A 26,767-nucleotide genomic window follows, 5' to 3' on the forward strand; every position below is an offset into this window, starting at 1 on the left:
CTGATCAGCTTCTATTGAAAATACTTAATCAAAGTAGTCAAAAGGGAAAGAGAGATTCTCAAGCATTGCTACTTGATTATGAAATAAAAAAATTATGAGTGTCGATTTATCTCAAGTGTGATTCTCTCTTGGGGAAAGTTTGCCATCCCATTAGCATCAATTTGCATATCTTTACTTTTAACAAATGTATGATTGGATCTGAAGTGAGAAGACTACATTTGCTCTCATTCAAAATTTAATTTTATGATAATATCGACTACCTAATTAATGTCTTTGCTTAAAGTGTCTTTGACTGGGGAGACTGGTTGGTTAGAAAATGTGCTGTTGAGACCAGTGCCTTGGGATTAATCAAGTATGGTCTTGCTGGCTGTCAGAGAGGGCCCAGTTGGCCTTTTGCCTGAAGATAGTTTTGTTCTCAAGCAGATGAATATGGGTAAATTGGGGGAGAATTAGTCATAGTAGTAGTCCCTACCAATTGCAGGAGGTGCCTGGGGTTTCATCAGCTTTGTATTTGAAAAGCTGAGTACCCTTATAGGGTTATGGATGTTTAAAAGGTAATGTAACTACTACAGAAGAAGTTGTACTTTAAAATTAATTGCAGCTTTTGTTTAAAAAACGTGCTTGATTTTTAAATACTTTGTTCTGTATTTGCTTTTATATTTGCTGCAGGTATTACACATGAAGATTACGCTTTAAACACTGTAAAATGTTTTTCTAGTATTAACTAAATGATTGTGGGAAATGTTACACTTTAAAGGTCACGTTGATTTTGCGACATTTCCAGGTTTACATTTTACACATACATTTGAATTGGTTTAGCTTCTGGTAGAGTGTTTAAAGATCCAAGGTAGTAAATGTGGAAGGGAAATTGCAAAAGGGCACAATGCTTTCGAATGCACTTGTCTTCCACCTTTCCTTTGTCTCAGCAGTGGAATTTCAAATCCTAAGAGGCAGTTCAGAGAGCTGAAAGGACAGCGAGATAGTACGGGTTTCGGGTTTTCAGTACTTGTTAAGTTCAAAGACAACTCGAATATCTTTCTATTAATTGATTCTATGTATATGTACTATACTTCCTTTTGTATCCTTTCCTGATTTGAACATTTATTAGAAATGAAAGAGACTTACACATATGTCTTTTATATTTGTTGTTGTTCAGTTGCTAAGTCGGGTCCGACTGTTACGGTGTTTTGAACTAATTGTGTATTCAGACACTTTTCCTATAATTTGTACCTCAATGCTGTAATAGCAGTTATGAGATCAATAACCCATCCTGATCTGTGTTTACTGGGAGTGGTGGAGCATAGTGGGAGCATATTTACTGGGAGCCAGTGGAGCATAGCGCTTAAGTGTACAGGCCACAGGGTCAGGTTATCTGGATTCAGCTCTGCTGCCTAATATCTGTGTGACCTTAGGGGGATTACTAAATGCTTTGAGCATCAGTTTACATCTGCGTTTTGGGATAAAAATAGAGTTAATATAGGGATTAGTTGATAGAATAACAAAATTTTTTGTTGTAGTATCTGTCATTGACACAGTGATACACTATTTTAGACAAGACGAAATGAACTTTCTTCACTAAACTAAAATTTTTATTCATTAGTTCCACAAAGTTTTTTTTAATGATTTTTCCTTCCTTTTCCAATTAAGGCTTCTTTCAGGGTTTATGGACTTGATAATTTGTGGAAGAGTGCTTTTTACTGATTTTGTATGATTGGCCAATAGCTCTATCTTTGTTAAAAATGAAACAAAACTCAGGTTCTGCTAGTCAAAAATTTTTATGCAACTGTTTAATATTGAGGTTATTGGGTGTTTGAGGTTAATACCTCAGATGTCGCAAATGTAATATGCTCAGTCTTGTCTGAGTCTTTGTGACCTCACAGACTGCAACCAGCCAGGCTCCTCTGTCCATGGGATTCTCCAGGCAAGAATACTGGAGTGGATTGCCATTTCCTCTTCCAGGGGATCTTCTGGATTGAGGGATCAAACTCACGTTTCCTGCATTGGCAGGCAGATTCTTTACTACTGAGCAAGAAATTCACAGAGTGTTGGTGTTAATTTTCACCAAGGAAAAATAACATTTAAATATTTCCTGGACGATTCAGGTACCTATATCTCACTTGTAAAACTGGATCTTTTGTCTGGATTTTATCATGGCTCTTTTTTTCTAGCTAAGAATTGAAATTGCCACCCTACTTTTTAATTAATTGCTTAACAAGTTACTTGGCTAGGGAAAGGTCTTTGAGTGATATGCCTAGTTTTTTTGTAGTACAGAGATACATTAGGTTCTGCAAAACTTATTCATTATTTAAAATATTAATTTACTTTGAATTTCTATATGACTCATGTATATTTTTTTATTTAGCTTATGCTACTGCTACTGCTAAGTCGCTTCAGTCGTGTCCGACTCCGTGCGACCCCATAGACGGCAGCCCACCAGGCTCCCCCATCCCTGGGATTCTCCAGGCAAGAACACTGGAGTGGGTTGCCATTTCCTTCTCCAATGCATGAAAGTGAAAAGTGAAAGTGAAGTCGCTCAGTCCTCCGACTCTGAGCGACCCCATGGACTGCAGCCTACCAGGCTGCTCCGCCCATGGGATTTTCCAGGCAAGAGTATTGGAGTGGGGTGCCATTGCCTTCTCCTATATAGCTTATATATTCATCCAAATCTATCAAAAATTTTACTGGATTTTCTTTCTAAGTCATTTACTGTAACATTTTGACATTTCCTAATATCGTTTAACGTTGATTAGACAGTAAGTTTCTTACAAAATTGAAAGGATCAGAGTATTGTTATCAGGGCCACTGAGCTGTTGATTAGTTTGAAAAGAACCTATTTGGTGACCAGCATGAAGATAATTTAATTTTTTTTATTATTACTGGTACTTTTTGTAAATAGGGGTGTACTTGTCTTTGCTGCTGAAAGCAGGGACATGTTAAGAGGTTTCCCTAAGTGTGTGTGTGTGTTGTTCTGTACTATCCAATTAGTTACTTGATGTGTGTTAGGTACATAAAACACAGATATGAAATAAAGATCAGATGAGAAATTTAACAGTGTCATCATTAGAAATGAACATACTTTCATGAGTATGTTAACTTACAGAAGTCCGAAAGGTATTGGAGCACAGGTGCAATGATGATAATGATGAGCGGTATCATGAAAGACAAGTAATTTTAGTATGGGAGGAAGGGACCATTCCATGAATTTCTGAAGGGGAAGGTAAAAGTTTGAAATTAGTCTCATAGAATTATAGATAGAGCAGAGAACCTTAGAGTTAGTCTACTTATGTAGATGAAATGTACTGCCTAGTCCTTGGCATAATTGGGTCTTGAATCCAAATTTTCTTATTTTTAATTTGTTACTGAGCATGGGAAGAGAAGAAGAGGTTTGGCTCTAGGAGAGGCTGGGTACTTGGTTCTTTGGGAGTGATACATTCATGGAGGTATTATCAGATTGATTGGGTGAATCTCAACACAGGCTGTTCTGGCCGACCGACTGCTCCCCTATGCTCCCAGGCATTTAAAAGCATGGAGTGTCAGACACAACCATGCCAAACTGTCTTTCCATCAACATTGTAAGTGGGTATTAATACAAACCATATGTAAAATTAAGCAAGCAGTCAAGAAATATTTATTTAGCACCTGCAAATGCTTAGTAAAATTCTCAGACTTTTAGGATATATAGGAAGGAGTGAAACATGGTGCTTGCTTGTTGGTGGCTCACAGTCTAGCTGGGGAGAACGGACATTCTATGAAAATATAACAATACTGGCTGGCATATGTGGGTGTGGCTAGTACCCACATAGGAGTTGAGGGGTGGAAGATGGCTCTGTGAGTCAGAATACTCACGTAAGTTTTCCCAGAAGAGGTAAAAATGAGGTTGGTTGCTTCTGTTAAACAAGGAGGCCATTTGATCAAGGTACTCTAATGCCGTGGGGAGTGACCTATTTAAGCCAAAATCTAAGCCTGTAGATGCTTCAAATTTACAAAATTGAAACCTAAGGACAACAAATCACCAGCCACCAACTCAGCTTTCATCTGTAGCCAATCAAATATTTCCATTCTTTGCTTCCTTCTTTTCGGTTTAAAACTGTCTCCTTGAACTCCTCTTAGTGTAGCACTCCTCACCACTTTTGGTTTGACACTGACCTGTTTGAATTGATTTTTGCTCAAAGAAACTGTTAGCATTTTAATATGCCTCAGTTTATCTTTTAACCTTTCTCAGCTTTTTAGATCTTATCAATAATTATATGTGTTCAGCTCTAAAGATTTTGCATTCCCCTAACTTACTGCTTGGCTTCCCTGGTGGCTCAGATAGTAAAGAATCTGCCTGCAATGCAGGAGACCTGGGTTTGATCCCTGGGTTGGGAAGTTCCCCTGAAGGAGGCCATAGCAACCCACTCTAGTATTCTTGCCTGGAGAATCCCTATGGACGGAGGAGCCTCTTGAGCTACAGTCCGTGGGGTCACAAAGAGTCAGACACAACTGAGAGACTAAGCACACACACACAACTTAGTATTAATACAGAGTTGAGACTTGATTGTGGGTGTTTAGCAGGTGTTCTGGGATTTCCCTGGTGGCTGAGATGTAAAGAATCTGCCTGCAATGCAGGAGACCCAGGTTTGACCCTTGTGTTGGGAAGATCTCCTGGAGAAGGGAATCGCAACCCACTCTAGTATTCTTGCCTGGGAAAATTCCATGGACAGAGGATCCTGGTGGGCTACAGTCCATGGGGTCACAAAGAGTCGGATGACTGAGCAACTAACAATTCCAACTTATAGCATGTGTTCTCTAGCGTGTACCATTCCACAATCCCCATGCTGTTGTACATAGGCAGCAGAAGCCTTCTATTTGAGAGGATCCCACTTCTGCTTCTCATCTATGAGTGTGTTCAACAGCAGATCAAACTCTCCCCACTGGTCTGCTGAATGTTGTGTGTTAGAGGGCCTGGTTTCAGTTATCTTGTTCCTCTTCTTTTTCTTGGCAAAATAGCTAAAATTGCTCATTAAATCTGAGTTTGGTGGGTTAATCCACTTAAGACGATCTTTTTCCTAAGAGTATTAAAGTGAGATGGGATATTTGTCGATAGTACATGAAAACAGCAGCAGCTGGCATTTACAGTGGGGTTTTCTGTTGTTCAATTAGATTATTTTGGTATTCTGTGTTATGAATCGTTAACTTGAAGATTGGTACATAAATAATGCCATTAAACATTATAAGATAAATAAATTTAGAAACAGCTGCATCAGAGATTAAATACACTTCTCAAAACTCATGCTATTTTCTCTCTACCTAGATATTTCTGTATTCAAATGGTATTTCTCATTTTAGCACAAGTAAGGGACTATAAACATGACAGAGATGAACGTACTCTAAACAAGAAATATGAAAGACATTAAGGGCTTGAATTATAGAGCGTGAGCCTCAATCTACCACTGATTCTTTAAGGTGGTGATTTTTTTGACCTTTTTTCTTTTTTTCTTATTTTAATATGGTGAGCACTTTTTCAAGGAAAATTTGTTTTTGGAATTCAATTATTATTTAAAAAAAAAAAAAAGATAAAAGCATAGTGGCTGTGATTGAAGCCAGGAGTCGGGGCTCAGAGCTCTGCTCACTTAGTGCCTGCTTCTTTTGGCCCTAGGGAATCCTCAGGACACTATGGAGCATGGATTGAAAAACACTGCTAAGGAAAAACAAGCTAAATACTTTGTAAAAGTAAGCCTTTAAAGAAAGTTCTTACTGTCAGGTAATTGAATGGATTGTGAAAGTTACTTGATCCTTGTTACCCATCCTTACTGCCTTTAGAAATGAGTGCTGTGCTGTGATTTATTGAAGAAAAAAAGAAAAAAGCACCAAAAACAAAAAGCAAAAAACCTCTGGAAGTTACACACACACACACCACACACATACACACACACACACATTAGATGAGAGATGAGGATAATCAGATAAACATACACATATGCTCACCTGTGTGTGCACACACGTACAACTCACAGTTTGTTTCATGTGATTGGGTAATTGCCTTTTCTCAACCCATGCATCTCCAACAGCCATCTCGTTCTGAATCTAATATAAATAGTTGACCTGAGCTATAGTTTTCATGTGTTTGTTAGCCGTCTATATGTCTTCTTTGGAGAAATGTCTATTTAGTTCTTTGGCCCATTTTTTGATTGGGTCGTTTATTTTTCTGGAATTGAGCTGCAGGAGTTGCTTGTATATTTTGAGATTAGTTGTTTGTCAGTTGCTTCATTTGCTATTATTTTCTCCCATTCTGAAATGCAAATCAAAACCACAATGAGGTACCATTTCACGCCAGTCAGAATGGCTGCGATCCAAAAGTCTACAAGCAATAAATGGTGGAGAGGGTGGGGAGAAAAAGGAACCCTCTTACACTGTTGGTGGGAATGCAAACTAGTACAGCCACTATGGAGAACAGTGTGGAGATTCCTTAAAAAACTGGAAATAGAACTGCCTTATGACCCAGCAATCGCACTGCTGGGCATACACACCAAGGAAATCAGAATCGAAAGAGACACGTGTACCCCAATGTTCATTGCAGCACTGTTTATAATAGCCAGGACATGGAAGCAACCTAGATGTCTATCAGCAGATGAATGGATAAGAAAGCAGTGGTACATATACACAATGGAGTATTATTCAGCCATTAAAAAGAATACATTTGAATCAGTTCTAACGAGGTGGATGAAACTGGAGCCTATTATACAGAGTGAAGTAAGTCAGAAAGAAAAACACCAATACAGTATACTAATGCATATATATGGAATTTAGGAAGATGGTAATGATAACCTTGTATGCGAGACAGCAAAAGAGACACAGATGTATAGAACAGTCTTTTGGACTCTGTGGGAGAGGGAGAGGGTGGGATGATTTGGGAGAATGGCATTGAAACATGTATAATATCATATATGAAACGAATCGCCAGTCCAGGTTTGATGCAGGATATAGGGTGCTTGGGGCTGGTGCACTGGGATGACCCAGAGGGATAGTACAGGGAAGGAGGTTGGGAGGGGGGTTCAGGATGGGGAACACGTGTATACCCGTGGCGGATTCATGTTGATGTATGGCAAAACCAATACAATATTATAAAGTAATTAACCTCCAATTAAAATAAATAAATTTATATTAAAAAAATAAAGAAATAAATAGTTGACTTGGACAGGAAATTTTGAGGTTAGCATACTAAAAATCATTAAATGAAGAATGATTTTTAGTAATGTTACTGGAAATGATTTATTCATTGATAAAGCTGTATTGAATATTGAACACTTCAGTGCAGGGCACTGAGGTATGGCAGTGAACAAGTGTCCCTGCCCTCATACAACTCACAGCTAATTGGAGGTGAGGATGAGAAAATCAAGTGTGATAAATGCTGTGTTGGGGGGTTTGGCTAGAACATGATGTGCTATAGGAAGTGGAAACATATTAAAGGACTTCAAGCCAGAAAAGTTACCCTTTGTATTTTTTCAGGAGAGATCCCTTTGGTTAACTACCATGTTGACCTTGGGGAAGCTGTTTGGGTGATAAAGTCATTCTCTGAGAGTAGAAGGGCCAAAGATTATAGAATACAGTGTAGTTTGTCTTTCCATAACATCCCCAATCACCCCTGTCCTTTATGAAATCTGTCTTTCTTCATCTTATTTTTTATGGCCCTTTTAACCTTATCTTGGAGAGGGAAATGGCAACCCACTCCAGTGTTCTTGCCTGGAGAATACCAGGGACGGGGGAGCCTGGTGGGCTGCCGTCTATGGGGTCGCACAGAGTCGGACACGACTGAAGCGACTTAGCAGCAGCTAACCTTATCACGAGGCTAGTGTAATTCAAAAGAACAATGTTTAATGTTCAGTATTTATACAGATACACAGATATATCTTCGTTCTTTCAGTAAAGACCCTGGTATGATGCCTAGCACATAACAGGTACTCAATAAATGTTTATTGGCATGAAAGGAGTAAATGCTGAAGGAAGAGATGCCAGCTTAGTTCTCTTTTTTTGGTAATCATCACTCAGTTCCCCCCGGCCCCACCACCCTCGTCCCATATTCTTTAGGTTTAGATAATTTTAATGTTTCTTTAACTTGCAAAGGTCTAATCATTCTATACTGCTGGTATAATTACTAAAACTGTACATTTGAATAGTTTAGATTCACACACTTTTCCATTTTACTTTCCATTTTCTACCTTCCCTGCCCAGCCCTGGAAATTAATCCTTTCTTGAAGAGCCCTGGTTCTTGATTATAACAAATCATATTAGAACCTAGTATTCAAGTTCTAGATGTACTCTTTGCTACAGGGTGTCTTTGTTTATAGCTGTGTGAAAGGTTTTTCCTTGGTTCTCCTCTGTGTATTTGTATCTCCTCTTTTCCATAGTGAGCACCCTGGCTCCCAGCTAACACCATTTCTCCTTTGCTCAGTTCTACAATGTATCTAAAATAGTTTCAGAACTGCTCCCCTCATTGTTTGCATTTCTCCTCCACCTCCCTCAGCTATTGTTGTTGTTCAGCCTCTCAGTCCTGTCCAACTCTTTGTGACCCCATGGACTGCAGCACTGCCAGTCTTTCCTGTCCTTCACCATCTCCCAGAGCTTGCTCAAACTCATGTCCATTGAGTTGATGATGGCATTCAACTGTCTCATCCTCTGTAGTCCCCTTCTCCGCCTTTGTTCAATCTTTCCCAGCATCAGGATCTTGTCTAATGAGTCGGCTATTTGCATCAGGTGGCCAAAGAATTGGAGCTTCAGCTTCAGCATCAGTCCTTCCAATGAATATTCAGGATTGATTTCCTTTAGGATTGACTGCACAGTTCAAAACATCAGTTTTTTGCTGCTCAACCTCCCTTATGGTCCAACTCTCACATCCATACATGACTATTGGAAAAACATAGCTTTGACTAGACAGACCTTTGTTGGTAGAGTAGTGTCTGCTTTTTAATATGCTGTCTAGGCTTGTCATAGCTTTTCTTCCAAGGAGCAAGTGTCTTTTAGTTTCATGGCTGCAGTCACCATCTGCAGTGCTTTTGGAGCCCAAGAAAATAGTCTGTCACTGTTTCCATTGTTTCCTCATCTATTGGCCGTGAAGTGATGGGACCAGAAGCCATGATCTTAGTTTTTTAAATGCTGAGTTTTAAACCAACTTTTTGACTCTCCTCTTTCACCTTCATCAAGAGGCTTTTTAGTTCCTCTTCACTTTCTGCCATATGGTATCATCTGCATATCTGAGGTTACTGATATTTCTCCTGAAAGTCTTGACTCCAGCTTGTGCTTCATCCAGTCCCGCATGATGTACTCTGCATATTAGTTAAATAAGCAGGGTGACAATATACAGCCTTGACAGACTTCTTTCCCAATTTTGAACCAGTCTGTTCCATGTCCAGTTCTAACTGTTGCTTCTTGACCTGCATACAGGTTTCTCAGGAGGCAGGTAAGGTGGTCTGGTATTCCCATCTCTAAGAATTTTCCATGGTTTTTTGTTGTGATTCACACAATCAAAGGCTTTAGCATAGTCAATGAAGCAAAAGTAGATGTTTTTCTGGAATTCGCTTGCTTTTTCTGTGATCTAATGGATGTTGGTGATTTGATCTCTGGTTCCTCTGCTCTTTCTAAATCCAGCTTGAACATGTAATTAAATATGATATTCAAAAAGTAATGGGATTAAAAGAGGGTGGGAGAAAACTTTTGGAGGGGTCTGCTATGTTTATGATATATATTGTGGTGATGGTTTCATGAGTGTATACTTGTCTCTAAACTTACCAAGTTTTGGATACATTAAATATGTATAGCTTTTGGTATATCAATCATAAGATAAGCTTAATAAGATAACTTAAAAAAAGATAACAGGTGAACTGCCATGGCGGGCAATATAAGGTCAGTTTAAACTGCCCACTTCCAGAAATTTTTTATATCAGAAAAAAAAAAAAACTATCCCCTGTTTGTGCCACTTAAAAAAGTTAATTGAATTAATGCCCCTTCATCCACCGTAATTGATGCCTGTTTAATTTTCTGTCTTGCTTAGACTTTTCTGACTTGCATAGCTATATGTATATAAATGTGTGGTCAAAACCAAGAATATTGAGATTGTTTTGTCCTGTATTTCACATCTTTTCTTAGAAACTCTTGCTGAATCAAAATAAAGTTTAATGTTTCATTTTTCTTTTTTACTTATGGAATGTTTCTCTACCTCTGTGTTTTACTCAGAATAGCAGAGGCAGTTCTCTCTTCCTGCCGTGTTTGCATTCCTGGAAAATCTCTAATTCTGCAAAATCTTGTGCTAAACGTGATAGAACTTCTAGGGAAAATAGGGTTGGGAACAGATGGTTTGAAACCAGTGGAATTTTGTAAACAGAACTGGCACCAAGAAATGACAGTTGCAATAAAAATAACAGCATGATTAAATCTCAACTGGCATTTATACCCAGCATCATCATCAGTCCTTGGCCTTGCACCCTGATTTTCCTCCTTCGAGTTTTTGGTCCTTAAAGTTACTCACTTTTAACAGAGACCATTTTTATTAAAGTTAAAAGTCTGGTCCAGGGTATTGACTTACCAGTTTTATTTTAAACACAGGGGGAAATACTTTTCATTTCTTCATCTGCTACTCTCAGCTTCCTTGGATAGTTTACTATAGTGGAGAGTCTTGAAGGCAGGAAATGAGACTTTCTTGCATGTGAACGAATTTACATTAAAGAAATAACCTGTTGTAGCAGAAGAGGCTAATGTTAATTTGCTTTAGTATATAAACATAATATATACACATTATAGAGAATTTAAATAATATGGGAAAGAATAAAAAAGTAAAAATCCCTTGACTGCCAGTAAACACTACTGTCATTATCTGTGTGCCTGCTGTTCATCTGACCTCTTTTCATGATGATGTGTGTATATAATATTTCACATAAATGAGTTCATGTTATACTTAGTGTCTTCCAACTTTCTCTTAGGACAATGTCAAACAGTATAGCTATACAATGTCCTTTTTAATGATTGCAAGTGATTTTACTATATGCATGTCGAAGTTCATTTCTTTATTTTTTTGTGGATGTTTTGACTGAGCGACTTCACTTTCACTTTTCACTTTCATGCATTGGAGAAGGAAATGGCAACCCACTCCAGTGTTCTTGCCTGGAGAATCCCAGGGATGGCGGAGCCTGGTGGGCTGCCGTCTATGGGGTCGCACAGAGTCGGACACGACTGAAGCGACTTAGCAGCAGCAGCAGCAGCAGGCTGTTTTCAGTTTTTCACTATTATAAAGAGTGGTGTACTGAAAATTCTAGATCATATCTTTGTACCCAGGAAGTGCTGTCTGTGCATCAGAGGTATGTGTTTGCATAACACTTTGGTCCTTATTGCAATGTTGCTTTCAAGAAAGATTGTACCTATTTATGCTCCCAGGAGAGCATGGGAAACTCTGTGTTCCTGCACAGGATGGTTTTAGTTTTCTGAATCTTTGCCAGTCGGATAGGTTAAAAAGGCAATATTTTGTTTTTATTTGTATCGGTTTTATTATTAATGTGATTGAACATTTTTTATACCTCGGTATAACATCCATATTTTATTTTGCTTTCAGTGAAGTGCCTTTCATGTATTTCATGTTACTCACTTTTCTCTCAGAACATTTGCCTTTTTAAAAAATAAGAATTGTGTGATTTTAGAGATATTACACCTTTGGGATTAATATATATTGCAATTTTTAATATCATGCTGATTATTTTATAATCTTATTTATGAGATGTTTTGATTTTTATGAAGTGAAATCCATCAATCTTTTTTATGTTTCCTGGAGTTGTAAAATGTTCAAAAATGCCTATTTCTACTCCTAAAAGACTGTCTGCCTTTATTTTCTTTTATTGCATTTGTGTTTATTTCTTATATTTAATCTTTGAATTATCTGGAATTTATCTTTCTATAATGAGTAAAATGAATATCCGCCTTTTTTTCTCCCTCCAAACCCTGATTATTTAACATCAATGGTTAATTTAAGCTCCTCTCTATCAGTGTGAAAGTCTTTATCATATACCCAGTTTCTTTGTGTCTTTGTATTTATTTCTGGGTTTACTATTATGTTAGTTATTTCTGTAAAATAAATTACCTCCAAACTCAGTGGCTTTAAACGTTTATTCTCTTTCATAGTTTCCACAGGTGAGAAATTTGGGAGTGGCTCAGCTCCACAATTCCAGCTCTTGATTTCTTTTAAGGTTGAGGTTAAGATTTCAACTGGAACCACTGTCATCTGAGGGCTTAACTGAGGCGGGAGGGTCTGCCTTACAGGTAGCTCACTCCCATGTCTGGCCAGAGGGTGCTGGCTCTTGCAGGGAGGGGGGCCTCTGTTGTTCTCTGATTGAACTTTTGCTAGGTCTGGCTGTCCTCTGAACCTGGTGCTAGCTTGCCTAGAGGTAGTCATCAAGCAGAGAGAGGCAAGAGAAAGCTACCTTTTTTTTGGACTAGCTTCAGAAGTCACACAATATCAGTTCGACCACATTCTCTTTGCTAGAAGCAAGTCTCTTTCTAAGACCAACCCACCCTTAAAAAGATGGGAATTGGATTACTCATTTTGAAGGGAGACCTGACAAGGAATTTGCAGGAATATATCTAGACCCCCAGAGGTCCCTTGACAGTTCCATTCATGTATTTGGCTTGTCGTTTAGTTGCTAAGTTGTGTCTGACTCTTGCGACCCCATGGACTGTAGTCCGCCAGGCTTCTCAGACCATGGGCTTTCCCAGGCAAAAATACTGGAGTGGGTTGCCATTTCCTTTTCCAGGGCAGGGATCAAACCCATGCCTCCCTCTTGGCAGGCAGATTCTTTACCGCTGAGCCACCTGGGAAGTCCTGTATTTGACAACTTCTCTAATATCACATTAATTCATTTAAAGAGTCTTATATTGAACTGATGGAATGTTCCGTAATACTCTGCTAAGCTATATTTGACAGCCATCAACTCTTACTGGTCAAGTATTTGAAAACAGATCCACAAAATAATAATGATAATAATGGAGGACTTTTTAAATTGCTTTATTTCTCCACCTTCTGATAATTCTTTGGAATTATGTAGTAGGGGTCATTATAGTTCATTGCAGATCCGTGCTTATTGAACCATTTTTTTCCATACCCTTCCATATTTCTATGAAAAATTTTAAATACAGATGTATTGTAACTTCAGGGCATTGCATGTTAATGAAATTTCACAGATATCTGAAACAGAATCTTCTAATATACCAGCAAGGAAGCAGAATCAAAAGAAGGCATTTCTGTGTGGGGAGCAATCTAAATAAGCATCTCAGCTCCATATGCTGTGATGTTCACCAGAGGCTCGTCACGATCCCTGGACTTTCTGTGCAGCAGACACTTGAGTCCATAGAGTGCTGTGCTCCATCTGCCTCAATCCCCAGGCTGTACAGGAGGAGCGTCTTTGTACTCTGACCTCTAGGCTGCCTTTTTAAAAAAAAAACAACAAAAACATGTTGCCAGCTTGGCCTTTGTTGCCATTTCAACAAGTGTGCGTGCCTGAGGGTGCACTTATACTTAAAAGTTTAAAAGACCACAGCCACTTGCTCTCAAGACCTTGGTTACTGTTGCTCTCCATGTAAATTGCGTGAATCTTCTCATTCGGCTGCATCTTTATCTGGTTCTGAGCTGGCACTGCCACTGTGTTAGCTCCCCGTGGACATGCAGCTGCTGTGGACTGGCCGTGGCAGCCTTCCAAAAATTGCCACCATAGTTTGGACAGGCTTTATTTTTGACAGACTAATCAGAGCCTTAATGTGCTTCCCCTGCTGGGGGAGCCTGTGTTTCTAATTTATATTTCTGATTCTCTGAAGAATAAAATAAGTCCCTGGGCTGGCTGGCTGTTTGCTGGTTACCTTGTATTTCCTGGTCTCACATTTTTTTGTGTTCTCTTCCCATCTTTGGGGTCTGGTGGGCTTGGCTACCTTAAGAAACTTGCCTACATCCTCTTTCCAATTCTGATCAAAGGAAAAGTCATTAAAAAAAATGGAGTATAGTTGCTTTACAATGTTGTGTTATTCTCTGCTGTACAATGAAGTGAATCAGTTATATGTATACATATATCCCTTCCCTCTTGGGCCTGCCTCCCACCCCCAGCCCCCATCCCACCCATCTAGGTCATCGCAGAGCACTAAGCTGAGCTCCCTGCACTATACAGCAGGTTCCCACTAGTTACCTAGTTTGCACACGGTAGTGTATTAGAGAAGGAAATGGTAACCCTCTCCAGTATTCCTGCCTGGAGAATCCCATGGACAGAGGAGCCTGGTGGGCTACAGTCCATGGGGTTTCAAACAGTTGGACACAACATCTCTTGATGTGAATTCGAGTTAGAAGGAAATGGCAACCCACTCCAGTATTCTTGCCTGGAGAATCCCATGGACGGAGGAGCCTGGTAGGCCACAGTCCACGGGGTCCCAAAGAGTTGGACACGACTGAGCGACTTCACTTTCACTTTCTAGTTAAAGAAAGCAATGTATTTGAGGCATGGTGGGGAGATGGGGTCAGAATAGGATTTTCATGAGACCCTAATAGCATATTTGTTTTAAAAAATTGCCTTTTCTGTCCAACCCATTGGAGACCCTTGTACCATATAAAAACAGGGCAGAAACAAGGTATTGTGAAAAGTAACTAGCATAAATGAGTATGACGTAGTAGTAGACAGTAGGACAGCTGTGCTCTAGGAAATATGTGTCACATGGTGTTTCTGGGGCCATTTCTCCATCACCCATGTTATTGCCTGACACTTTCTAATATTCTTCTTGTGTCCTTCTTATACATTCTCAGTGTCATTATTTTTTCCTTATTTCCCTTTCTCGCTTTTATTTCTTAGTTTTGATTTTTGAAGGGTTTTGAGAGTTTGCTTTTGAGAGACATGCTTTTTCCTTTTACAGGCTCACTTAACTTTTTAAAAGCCAATTGCATTCACAGCTTAAATGCTAAATAATGTGGTGTTTTCTTTTTAGCTGTTCAGCAAGTATTCTGATGCAGGAAATAAGTTCTTTAGCTAATTCAAAATATTATTGCTTTAGGAATAAATAGGCTTATGGTGAAATAGTCCAAAGTCCTCTAATTACTTTGTTTGGGTTGTGGATAAGTACCTGGTCTGTTTCATTTACACATATATTTAAGTTGCCACATTGTTACCTTAACATCCACATTGCCTTTAGCTTCTTCTTAATGACAGCAGTTATGCTTTTCTATTAAATTGGAAAAAAATATATAGAGTGCAGTGTTGAAATCTCAGTTTTGTGGTTATTACAGTTTAAATCTTACCTAGCTTCTCCTTGCTAATGGTTATCACTTAATAGGATTTTTCTCATTCCATAAAGAACTATTTGCTGTCCTGTTAATTTTTATGGTAAACTGTTTTTTGCAGAATTTATGGCATCCTAATAACTGAAATTTGTGATTGGGCCTGAGTTGTAAATGCAGTCAAATGGTGTCTATGTGGAATTAAAGGATAAGGATAATCCTTAGGATTAGGGTGGCCTGAGCCAGCTCTTAGAGAGGGCAACTGTTGTGACTTTGTTTTATGTGGTTTCCAAAAATATTGGAGTGATGAAGATTTTCATATTGCTAAGAAACAAAGCAAAACAAAATAAAAAATAAGTATTAAATCCAGTCTTATCCCTCACTGCTCTTAATATATCTCTTGTTCCCTGGTTTGGCCAGCATTCACACTATCTCAGTGGGCCCATATGTACCTTTACTCTCGTAATCACATTTTCCTCTTGCCTGAGACATTTACTAAGTGTAATTTACACTTCTTTTATTTTTCAACATTTCAATGAAAAATTTTAAGCATACGGAAAAGTTTTGAGAATTTTATAGTGAACATTCCTAAACCTGCCACCTACATTCGAATTCGTTTTTTTTCTTTAAAGCTTCTTTCATGAAATTTTTTTCTTCCAATTCCATCTCTTATCTTTCTTTTTTTCCAGTATCTAATATATAATTTATTCCTGTGGTCCAATTTTGTTGCTAAGTCATATATTTTTTATATTCTCCTTAAAAATAATCCTCAAGACACCTAATGCATTGCTGGTGTTGGCACTCATAATTCTTATTAATTGGCTGGTGTTAGGAACTATGATCATCCTTAACCCATCAAATCTTAGAAAAAGATCAGGTTCAAAGCAGAAGAAAACTATCATTCTGGATATTAGGTGTCCCATTAATTAGAAGAGAGGCTTTATTGGTTTAATTATAAGTAATGGACATTCTTAAGTTTCTTGCCCTTTTTAAATTTGTCATTGTTAGTCCTCTTATTTGGACATGGCTAATGCTTTTATCTGAAGAAATACCTTTAATTTGATTATCTCACCATTGTTCTCTAATACATTGCACACATACTATGCTAGTTTTATGGGTGTTTTCTTTCTTTGTGCAAATGCTTACTAAAACACGCACACACGCACACAATATGAACATTTTGAATATCTGAAACACCCTACAAGGTTTCTTTTTTTTTTTTTTTAATTTTATTTTATTTTTAAACTTTACATAACTGTATTAGTTTTGCCAAATATCAAAATGAATCCGCCACAGGTATACATGTGTTCCCCATCCTGAACCCTCCTCCCTCCTCCCTCCCCATTCCATCCCTCTGGGTCGTCCCAGTGCACCAGCCCCAAGCATCCAGTATCGTGCATCGAACCTGGACTGGCAACTCATTTCATACATGATATTTTACATGTTTCAATGCCATTCTCCCAAATCTTCCCACCCTCTCCCTCTCCCACAGAGTCCATAAGACTGTTCTATACATCAGTGTCTCTTTTGCTGTCTCGTACACAGGGTTATCGTTACCATCTTTCTAAATTCCATATATATGCGTTAGTATACTGTATTGGTGTTTTTCTTTCTGGCTTACTTCACTCTGTATAATAGGCTCCAGTTTCATCCACCTCATTAGAACTGATTCAAATGTATTCTTTTTAATGGCTGAATAATACTCCATTGTGTATATGTACCACAGCTTTCTTATCCATTCATCTGCTGATGGACATCTAGGTTGCTTCCATGTCCTGGCTATTATAAACAGTGCTGCGATGAACATTGGGGTACTCGTGTCTCTTTCCCTTCTGGTTTCTTATTTGAAAAAATTGTGGCTTGGAAAGATGAAGTAATTTGCCCAAATTCACATGATTGGATTATGATTTGACCTGAGATCTGTTTCCCAGGTTGCGCTAGTAGTAAAGAACCTGCCTGCAAATGCAGGAGACATGAGAGACACAGGTTAAATCCCTGGGTCAGGAAGATCCCCTCTAGTAGGAAATGGCAACTCACTCCAGTATTCTTGCCTGGAAATCCTATGGACAGAGGAACCTGGTGGCCTACAGTCCATGGGGTCACAAATAGTTGGACATGACCGAGCGACTGAGCACGGTTGGATTCACTCACCTTCCTACTGAGTTTCCCTGTTTGGTGACGCTGTCTCTGCAGAGCACTGCCAGCCTCAGCTCCAACAAAGGCAGAAGGAGAGGTGGGTGTAAATGCATGAGGTTTGCAAGTGGAAGGAGTCCTTCTCCAAACTCAGGAAGCTCATAGGAAATTGCATTTCTTATTGATTTCTGGTGGTGTTTTCTCTCTACATCAGTGTAGTACAACATGCCCTTGGAGTTCATTTGCATTTTAATATTCCTGACTTAAAATTTCACCTCTCTTAGTGTCCCGGTGTTCATCAGTCTCCAGTAGACAATTATAATTATCTCTGTCAGAGAAGTGGTTTTAGGTCAAATATCAGTCTACCAGTGTGGACTTTTAAAGTTGGGTTTCTTTGCCAGAACATGATTCACTTTATGTCTAACCCCATTATATTTCTCCCTTTTATTAATTTTGACAGTTTTTCATTCTTTATTTTTGGTTGCCATTTCATTCCTTCTGAGAATTTTTGACTTAAACTGTACATATAAGTTACACAGTTCAAAGATAAATAATTTGATGCTGGAGTTCACATTTGTAAAGATTACTAATTATCTTTTTGTTTGATCTTAAAAAGATATCTTTTAGAAAATAAAAAAGCCAGACACCCAGAGGGAGAAAATATGTGCAAAACATGTATCTGATAAAAGACTTGTACCTATATATATATATAAAACGATATATATACACATGGTCTTCTCTGGTGGCTCAGATGATAAAAAATCTGCCTGCAATGTGGAAGACCTGGGTTTGATCCCTGGGTTGGGAAGAAGCCCTGGAGGAGGGCATGGCAACCCACTCCAGTATTCTTGCTTGGAGAATCCCCATGGACAGAGGAGCCTGGCAGACTACAGTCCATGGGTTCACAAAGAGTCAGACATGACTGAGCGACTAGGCACACACACACACACATACACACACACACACCCACCCCCACACCCTTACAACTCAATAAGAAGACAAACCAATTACAAAATTGGCAGAAAATCTGAGCAGACACTTTAATAAAGGCAAGACTTCCTACTAAGCTCATGAAAAGATGTTTGACATTATCAGTTATTAGGGAAATGCCAATCAAAACCACAATTAAATACCATACTGCATGCTCATTTTAATGGTCATAATCTAAAGGACTAAGAATGCCCAGTGTTGGTTAGGATCTGGAGAAGCCAAAAACCTTCATATATTGCTAGTGAAAACGTAAAATGATACAATCACTTTGGAAAACAGTTTGGCAGTCCTCAAAATACTAAAAATACACTTTTCATATAACCAAGCAATTCCACTCCTAAGTAACTACTCAAGAGAAATGAAAGCATATATTCACACAAGGACTTGTATGCAGAGACTTACAGCAGCCTTATTCACAATAGCTCAAAACTGGAAACAATCCAAATGCCCCATCAGCTGATGAACAGGTAAATTATGACATACCAATGCAATGAAATGTTGTTTAGCAATAAAAAAATGAACTACTTATAAATGCAACAACATGGATGAACCTCAGAAATATTGTGTTAAATGAAACAAGCCAGACCAAAAAAAAAAAAAACTAGTAAAATTTCTTTAAAATGCACATCTCTTAGAGAAGAGAGCAGTATATTCCTGGGGCTTGGATGGGAATGGGAACTGGCCTTCAGATAGGCATGGGTGAACTTATGGGGGTGACAGAATACTCCAAAAATGTATTGTGATGATTCCACAACAGCATAAATTTGCTAAAAATCTTTGAAATGTATACACTTACAGTGGGTGAATTTTATAGTATGTAAATAATACCTCAAGGAAGCTACTAAAAAATATTTCCCTCTAAAATGATTTCCTTTTTTGGGCTAGTGGTTCTCCAATGAGGGTGAATGAGGATTGTGGACAGGGAGGAAGACCAGAGACTAGCATATTAGAATCATCTAAGAATTTTTTTTAACACACATGTATTTGTTCTTCTCTATAGTATAATACTAGAGATCACAGAATATCACCATGTATTATGAGGGGCGGGTAAAGAATCCTCCTGCAATGTAAGAGATACAGGAAACTCAGGTTCGATCCCTGAGTTGGGAAGATCCCCTGGAGAAGGAAATGAATACTCACTCCAGTATTCTAACCTGAAAAAATCCCATGCACAGAGGAGCCTGGCAGACTATAGTTCATACAGTCACAAAGAGTTGGACACAACTGAGTGACTAAGCACACATATATAATTTGCAGTGCTCGTCTAGATGATTCTGATATACGTGATCCACACATCTACCCTTGAGAATCTCCTCTTAATCAGGGTGAGTCCCAGAAGTCTATGTTTTCCATAAGCAAGGTAGGTGACTTTTGTGATCATTTAAGTTTAAGAAACTCTGCCCATGTTGTACAATGCTAAGAACTTTCAGCATTGTGGCAGAGCACAGTGGAATAAATGTTACTCTGGGAAAATCTATTTTCTGACCCTTTTAAAATCACATCTACCCAGATACTGGGAGCAGCCAATACCTAGCAATTTTAATGAATTAAACCAATAATTAAGACTCCCAATTACTCCACTTTTGGTAGGGATTCTGGTTCATTGAAAGGAATCTGTCTGAACTCAGTACCAAAAGGGCCAACCATTTTGTTACGATTATAACTTATTCATATTCATGAAATGGGTTAGCTGTGAGATGTGTGCTTGCATGCTCACTTATGTCCAACACTTTGTAACTCCAGGCTCCTCTCTTCAGAGGATTTTCCAGGCAGGAACACTGGAGTAGGTTGCCATTTCCTAGCTATGAGATAATCTGCTATATTTGTGCCTAGTTGTGGTCTCTTGGGTTGAAAACTCTTGGGTCTCTACTTTCCCTTTTAAAAAGTAATGTCTTTTCCTGTGAAGCATTTTGTCATTCCTGAGTTGATAGAAGTCTCCCATTCTTGGAAGAATGCAGGAAACAGAAAATAGCATTTGCAGTCACCTTCAATGGCTTTATTTTCCTGATTGTCAAGTTTGCCAAAAAATTAGATTGCTAGAGATAATGGCTAAATGTTCCTATTGTTTTTAGAAAAACACAGTTTTGTAGGAGAGAAAACATGGGAACTTCAAAAAAAAAAAAAATTAAAGTGCTGTTGCTATCCATCGAGGGGTCACTGCCAGTTCTGTGCATGTCAACAAGGTTCCTGTCTAGTAAACTGCCTGAAATCCCTATCATTTGTTCAGCATTGTGGAGAAAACCTTAAGCATTAATTATCTATTTTTATAATACATTATTTGTTTATAATCTGAAAGGAGGAAGTTAGCTCCCTAATTTTTTTCTAGATTAGGATCCATCGATTACTTTCCTAGATCTGCTTCTAGTGGAATCAAAATTGTTCTCGTTCATCAGTTATTATTTTTTCCCTGATTTAGTTCAGATGCCTTCTGCCTCCTAACATGCATGCTTAGGCTCTGTTTGCAGAATGAGGTTATTGGTATCAGGAGCTCTTGGAGAGATTCATGGAGGAGGGTAGCCTGATCATGTGTGGTCATCTACTAATTTCTTGTGATCTTGTCGTAGGCCCTTTGGGAAGGAACTGTGACTCTGTGTGCCTTTTTACTCTTGGTATCTTAGTGAGACATAGGGAGGCCTTGCATGCTGCAGTCCAGGGGGGTCACAAAGAGTTTGACATGACTTAGCAACTGAACAACAACAAACTCTTAGCATAGTGAGTAGCACAGAGTAGGCACTTAATAAGAATGAAAATGTAAGCTCCACGTGGCCAGGGACCACACCTTCCTTGTTGTGCATTGTATGTGCCCCTTAGCACAGTTACATAGTAGGTGATCAATAAAATATATAATGACTGAATCAGGAATTTAGTGTCAGATTTGTTTGGATCCCTGCTCTTGTATTTTCTGACATTTGTAGTTTGATATACAGTTTGAATTTACAAATAAATTTTGATTTTGTTATCCAAATGTGTGGGCTGATTTCTATGACTGAAAGGTTACATTTTGTATAAGATACTGCTTTGTCATTTATTGTTTTTCTCTTACCTCCAAACCTGCCACACAGTTTTAAAATAGTTTTTATAATTAGGATGACTTGAGGTATATTTATTCATTTGGTTGCTATGGGTGAGTGATTAGTGACTTTGTATAAGATGAAATGTATGGGAATTTAAGAATGATTTTAGATGAGTTCATGCATGATCAAACCATAACACATTGTGAGAAGAAAGGTATTTAGAGTGAAGGTCATTAGGCAGTTGAGGTCAGTAATGCCAAAAAAATTTTTACTTGCAGGTACTATGTAGTATATAGAGTGGCAAATATGATTTCAACGGAATCTGAAAGCTTATTTAAAAATATTCTGTTTAGGTACTTCAGCAGCGAATCAGGTATGCCTACTATTTAAGCAGTAATTTTCTCAGGAGCAATGTTTTGAACCTTAAATGACTTGCATGGTTACTGGAAGAATGAGGTTACTGATAAAAATTATTCCTTTTTTGCTTGGGATATCACATTATTATTGTTTTAAGGGAAATTTTCTCAGAGAAAGCAGATGCTCGGTGCTTATTAGTATGGTAGTTTTAAATATTTAAGATGTGAACAAAAGACCAGATCATCCCAATGATTCTTTATAGAAAAGGAAATGCGTTAACTTTACCAAAATGTGAATGCCATAGCACTTTAAACATTTTATTTAATATAACTTGACATAGAAGTGTAATGCTCATTTCTTCCTTTGTGTATAGCTTTAGTATTTTAATGATAGAAGTCCCAAAGAGGGTTTTATTATTATAAATTAAAGGTGTTATTCACAATTCAGGTAGGACAGGACTGTACTGAGACTTTTGCTTTGAGCCTCTGAAAATAATGGCCCCTAATCTGCAAGAGAGCTTTATTTTTCCCCTGTGCTTGGGCAGAGTCTGCATACCCTCAATAGATACACCTCCCACATAATTTTCATGGCAAATAGAAGGGGAAAAAATGGAAGCAGTGACATTTTGTTTTCTTAGGCTCCAAAATCATTGCAGATGGTGACTGCAGCCATGGAATTAAAAGATAATTGCTACTTGGAAGGAAAGCTATGGCAAACTTAAACAACTATTAAAAAGCAAAGACATCTCTTTACCGACAAAAATCCAAATAGTCAAAGCTGTGGTTTTTCCAGATGTCATGTACAGTTCTGAGAGTTGGCCCATAAAGAAAGCTGAATGCTGAAGAATGGATGCTTTTGAAAAGTGCTGGAGAAGACTCTTGAGAGTCCCTTGGACAGCAAAGAGATCAGTCAATCCTAAAGGAAGTCAACCCTGAATATTCATTAGAAGGACTGATGCTAAAGCTGAAGCTCCAATACTTTGGCCACCTGTTGTGAAGGGTCGACTCATTGGAAAAGACCCTGATGCTGGGAAAGATTGAAGGCAGGAGGAGAAGGGGCAGCAGAGGATGACATGGTTGGATGGCATCACTAATTCAATGGAATGAGTTTGAGCAAACTCCAGGAGATGGTGAAGGACAGTGAAACCTGACATGCCGCAGTCCATGGGGTCACAGAGTCAGACATGACTTAGTGGCTTATCAGCAACAACAGCAACAGTAGAAAAATATTCGTCCTGAGTTGTACAGGAGATGGCGGCAGTGCTTGGGTCAGCAGTGGAATTGTGAGCCTGAGAAGGGAAAGGGCAGTGGCTTTCGGGCCTTACTTGTATTTAATATGTCCCTTCACATAATTTGCACTAGTTCCAACTTTATCTCTGCTTCCCTTTTGTAACTAGTTGTATAATAAAAGTCTTTTTTCCTTTCAACATTAAAAAAAACAACACAATTCTCAAACCTAAAAGGCAACATAATTTCTCTTCTTGGTCAATAATAACCTAAGTGCCTTTCTTTATTTTAGTATCTTCTCAAAGACTTGGAGAAACAATAAAAAAATATATAGGAATATAGAATGACAGCCCTGGAAAGAATGTTAGAAATTGAATCCGACCCCTTACTATTTTTTTTGGCTGCTCTGGATCTTAGTCGCCATATGTGGGATTTTAGTTGCAGCATGTGGGATCTACTTTTCAGATCATGGAACAGTGTGAAGTATTGTTTCATGAGAGTTTTTAAATGATTTTATACTGTATATCTATCTGTCTTTATATCTCGTGCACTTAGCATTGGTGTTTAGCAGGCAATAAATAAATGTTTACTGAATTAAACATTAGCATATTAAAGTTTGTATATATATGAAACTGAATTTCTTATAGTTTCTTAAATAACTTACGTTTTATTTCGCTCTGAGGTCTTCATGCACACTGCTGCTTTTGCCCAAAGTGCCCAGGTCTTACCTCGGATGTCTCTTCCTTTGGGACACATTTCTTAATCATTTTCTAATGGATGCACTTCCTTGCCCCAGGCACATTGGCTCTTTTCAGTGCTATTTTCCCTTGGAAATACTTGTCTAAAGGCAATCTTCCCTGGCACTTTGTAACTCCTTGAGAGCAAGGACTGTGTCTGCTTTTCATTTGTGTATCTCTAGCATCCAGCCCATGACCTTGTACTTATTAGAGTTTTGAGGAATTGAATTATGAGCACGTTTTTAGTACTTTGGAATGTAATCCAAGGAAATGATAAAATAGCAGTGTTTGAATAGGTCACAACTACCTCAACACTTTTCTCATGTCTTCTCCTCTCCCCAATCCTTGCCCATCCATTTTCATTTCTGTCTGTTTAACCTCCAAAATGCATATGTGAAGTTTGCACATTTTGATCCATTTCCATCACCACCACCGCCACCAACACTACAATCCATCCTACCATCATCTCTTGCCTTAGCCCACTAGAATAATCTGGTCTTCCTGTATTTATCTAGTCCCAGTCAAGAAATAGAACGGACTGAAATTATAGCCGATCACATAGTATGAATCAGTTTTATTTTGAGAAACTGGTAAACAAACTGGCCATTTATCTTCCCCAGCCAGGAGGTTCTTAATCTGTTGGACTGTGTTTAGCTCCATTTTGGTCTTGTAGGGTAGCATCTCTTGATCTCTCACTATTTTGTTTTTCATTGCATAAGACCGTTAAAGGATTGCATTGGCCCTAGAAAGTCTGAAAATTAACCAAGTGGTTACAGGGCTAAGTGAGGGTTGATAATTATCTGTACTGAATTCACATGCAGTGTGATATTTTTTCTTGATTTCTCATATATTTCATGGTTATATTAGGATAAATTTGGCTGCCATAACATAGGCCCCATAACATTGGTTTAAACATGATGGAAAGTGATTTATCTCTTAAATAACAACTTGAACATAAGCAACACAGGGCAGTTACAGTGCTTCCATGGTGCTGGAGACCTAGGATCCTTCTGTTTTATTGCTTTGCCATCTTTAACTTGAAATGGCTACTCCTGTTCCTACACACACCATCACAAGTATCACAACATGGCAACAAAAGGGAGGGCGTAATTCTTCTAAGGCACAGTGTTTCTGCTTATATGCCGTTCATCAGTCCTAGTCACATGGTCATACTTAGCTTCAAGGGAGGCCGGGCAGCCATGTGTTTCCCCAAAACCTCTATTACGGCAGAAGAGGACAGGTATCAGGGCTTAAGGAGCATCTGCACCACAGTCAGCAACAGAAAAGGATTTACTTTTGGAATGCTTATTTTTTTTCTAACATTGCTTTGTGAGGAGAAGTTTTCTATTGAAATTATTAAGCTACTTGACCTGTGGGAAAGAATTCACCTGAGTTATTGTATTTGACTTTGGGATTTTAAGTCAGATATATTTCAGTGGTTATAGGGATGAGTATTGGAGAAGGAAATGGCAACCCACTCCAGTACTCTTGCCTGGAAAATCCCATGGATGGAGGAGCTTGGTAGACTGCAGTTCATGGGGTCGTGAAGAGTTGGACGCAACTGAGGGACTTCACTTTCACTTTTCGCTTTCATGCATTGGAGAAGGAAATGGCAACCCACTCCAGTATTCTTACCTGGAGAATCCTGGGGACAGAGGAGCTTGGTGGGCTGCTGTCTATGGGGTCGCACAGAATTGAACACGACTGAAGTGACTTAGCAGCAGCAGCAGCAGGGATGAGCATGAAACATATTGAGATGAGGTTGCTTTTTCTTAACTCTTATTTTTCTTTTTTTTTTATAATTAATATATATATATATTTTTATTTTTGTCCATTATTTAATCATAGTGGAAAAGCATCTTATATTGATATTTTCCTTGGATGTGAGTCACAATTTTTTTTTTTTTTAACTTTACAATATTGTATTGGTTTTGCCATACATCAACATGAATCTGCCACGGGTGTACATGTGTTCCCCATCCTGAACCCCCTGCCCACCTCCCTCCCCATACCATCCCCCTGGGTTTTTCTTGCACTGTGTTTTATGTTTTCTTTTTTTACCTTTCTTGGGGCTAATCTCATATTTATTTTTGTTGTGCTTTTAGGCATGGCGCAGTCCCAAGGCTGGGTGAGAAGGTACTTCAAGGCCTTTTGTAAAGGCTTCTTTGTGGCGGTACCTGTGGCAGTGACTTTCTTGGATCGAGTTGCCTGTGTGGCAAGAGTGGAAGGAGCATCGATGCAGGTAAAACTGATATGACTCCTTTCTTTGAAATACACGTTTGGTTGTTTCTCAAGCACTAGAAATGAGATTTCTGTATATTGTCTCCATGCTAGAAACTGAAAGGTTTTTGAAAGGCTTTGAATGAAATTTTAACGTTACTAGATGTCTTTATAAGGTCTTCTAATGCAGTCGTATTATAAGCAATGGCGAATAAAAATAATTCTCTGATAGTTCTCTATATCTATAGTTTATCACCCCCCGCCCCCTTAGGAATGATAAATTGAGATTATAAAGAAATTTTACAAAATAATATCACTTTCTGTGGCTGTGGCCTGAGATTTTAAGTTTTTTTTTTTTTTTCAATTATCCATATATGACTGAGATCACATTTATGAGTTCAGTTGCAGGATGAATTTGTCTCCAATTCAGTTACCTGATTGTTTTACACTCTCACACATGCACTCACACATTTATGCACACACAGAATTCTGATAGGTGGAAAAGTCTACAGCACTGATTTCAGATATTCTAGTGTGTTCTTTAAGCATGTTGCTGATTAAGAAGATGAAATGCCATTTACATTGGAAGAATTTTGGAGTGGAGATTTCCAAAAGTTATACTCAAGTAGTCTCCAGTAAATCAGAGAAAACTTGATTATTCTAATGCTGATGTCTGAAACCTAGCTGTTTCAGTAAGTTTATCAACTAAGAAGAATTTGCATTTTGTAATATAATTTGTTTTCTTCCATTATTTTGTGTATTAAGTTTATGCATTATACTAAATATTTCTATAAAACAAATAAAATGAATGTATAAACTTCTAAG

The 26,767-nt window shown here is 38.3% G+C and overlaps 1 protein-coding gene across 46 annotated transcripts in view; it reads left to right on the forward strand.

Moving 5' to 3' along the window:
- Positions 1 to 26,767, forward strand: part of IMMP2L (inner mitochondrial membrane peptidase subunit 2) — a 984,232-nt gene that overhangs the window by 18,841 nt on the left and 938,624 nt on the right. For all 46 annotated transcript variants that reach the window (XR_008717858.1, XR_008717857.1, XR_008717859.1 and 43 more), the window contains exon 3: positions 25,828 to 25,964. Coding sequence is in view for 24 of the 46 variants with exons in the window: in XM_055590353.1 (XP_055446328.1) it covers positions 25,828 to 25,964 (137 nt within the window). In the remaining 22 variants the exon portion in view is untranslated. The remainder of the gene's footprint in view (positions 1 to 25,827; positions 25,965 to 26,767) is intronic.

This window comes from Bubalus kerabau, chromosome 8 (genome assembly GCF_029407905.1).
Source record: "Bubalus kerabau isolate K-KA32 ecotype Philippines breed swamp buffalo chromosome 8, PCC_UOA_SB_1v2, whole genome shotgun sequence".
Classification (NCBI taxonomy): domain Eukaryota; kingdom Metazoa; phylum Chordata; class Mammalia; order Artiodactyla; family Bovidae; genus Bubalus; species Bubalus kerabau.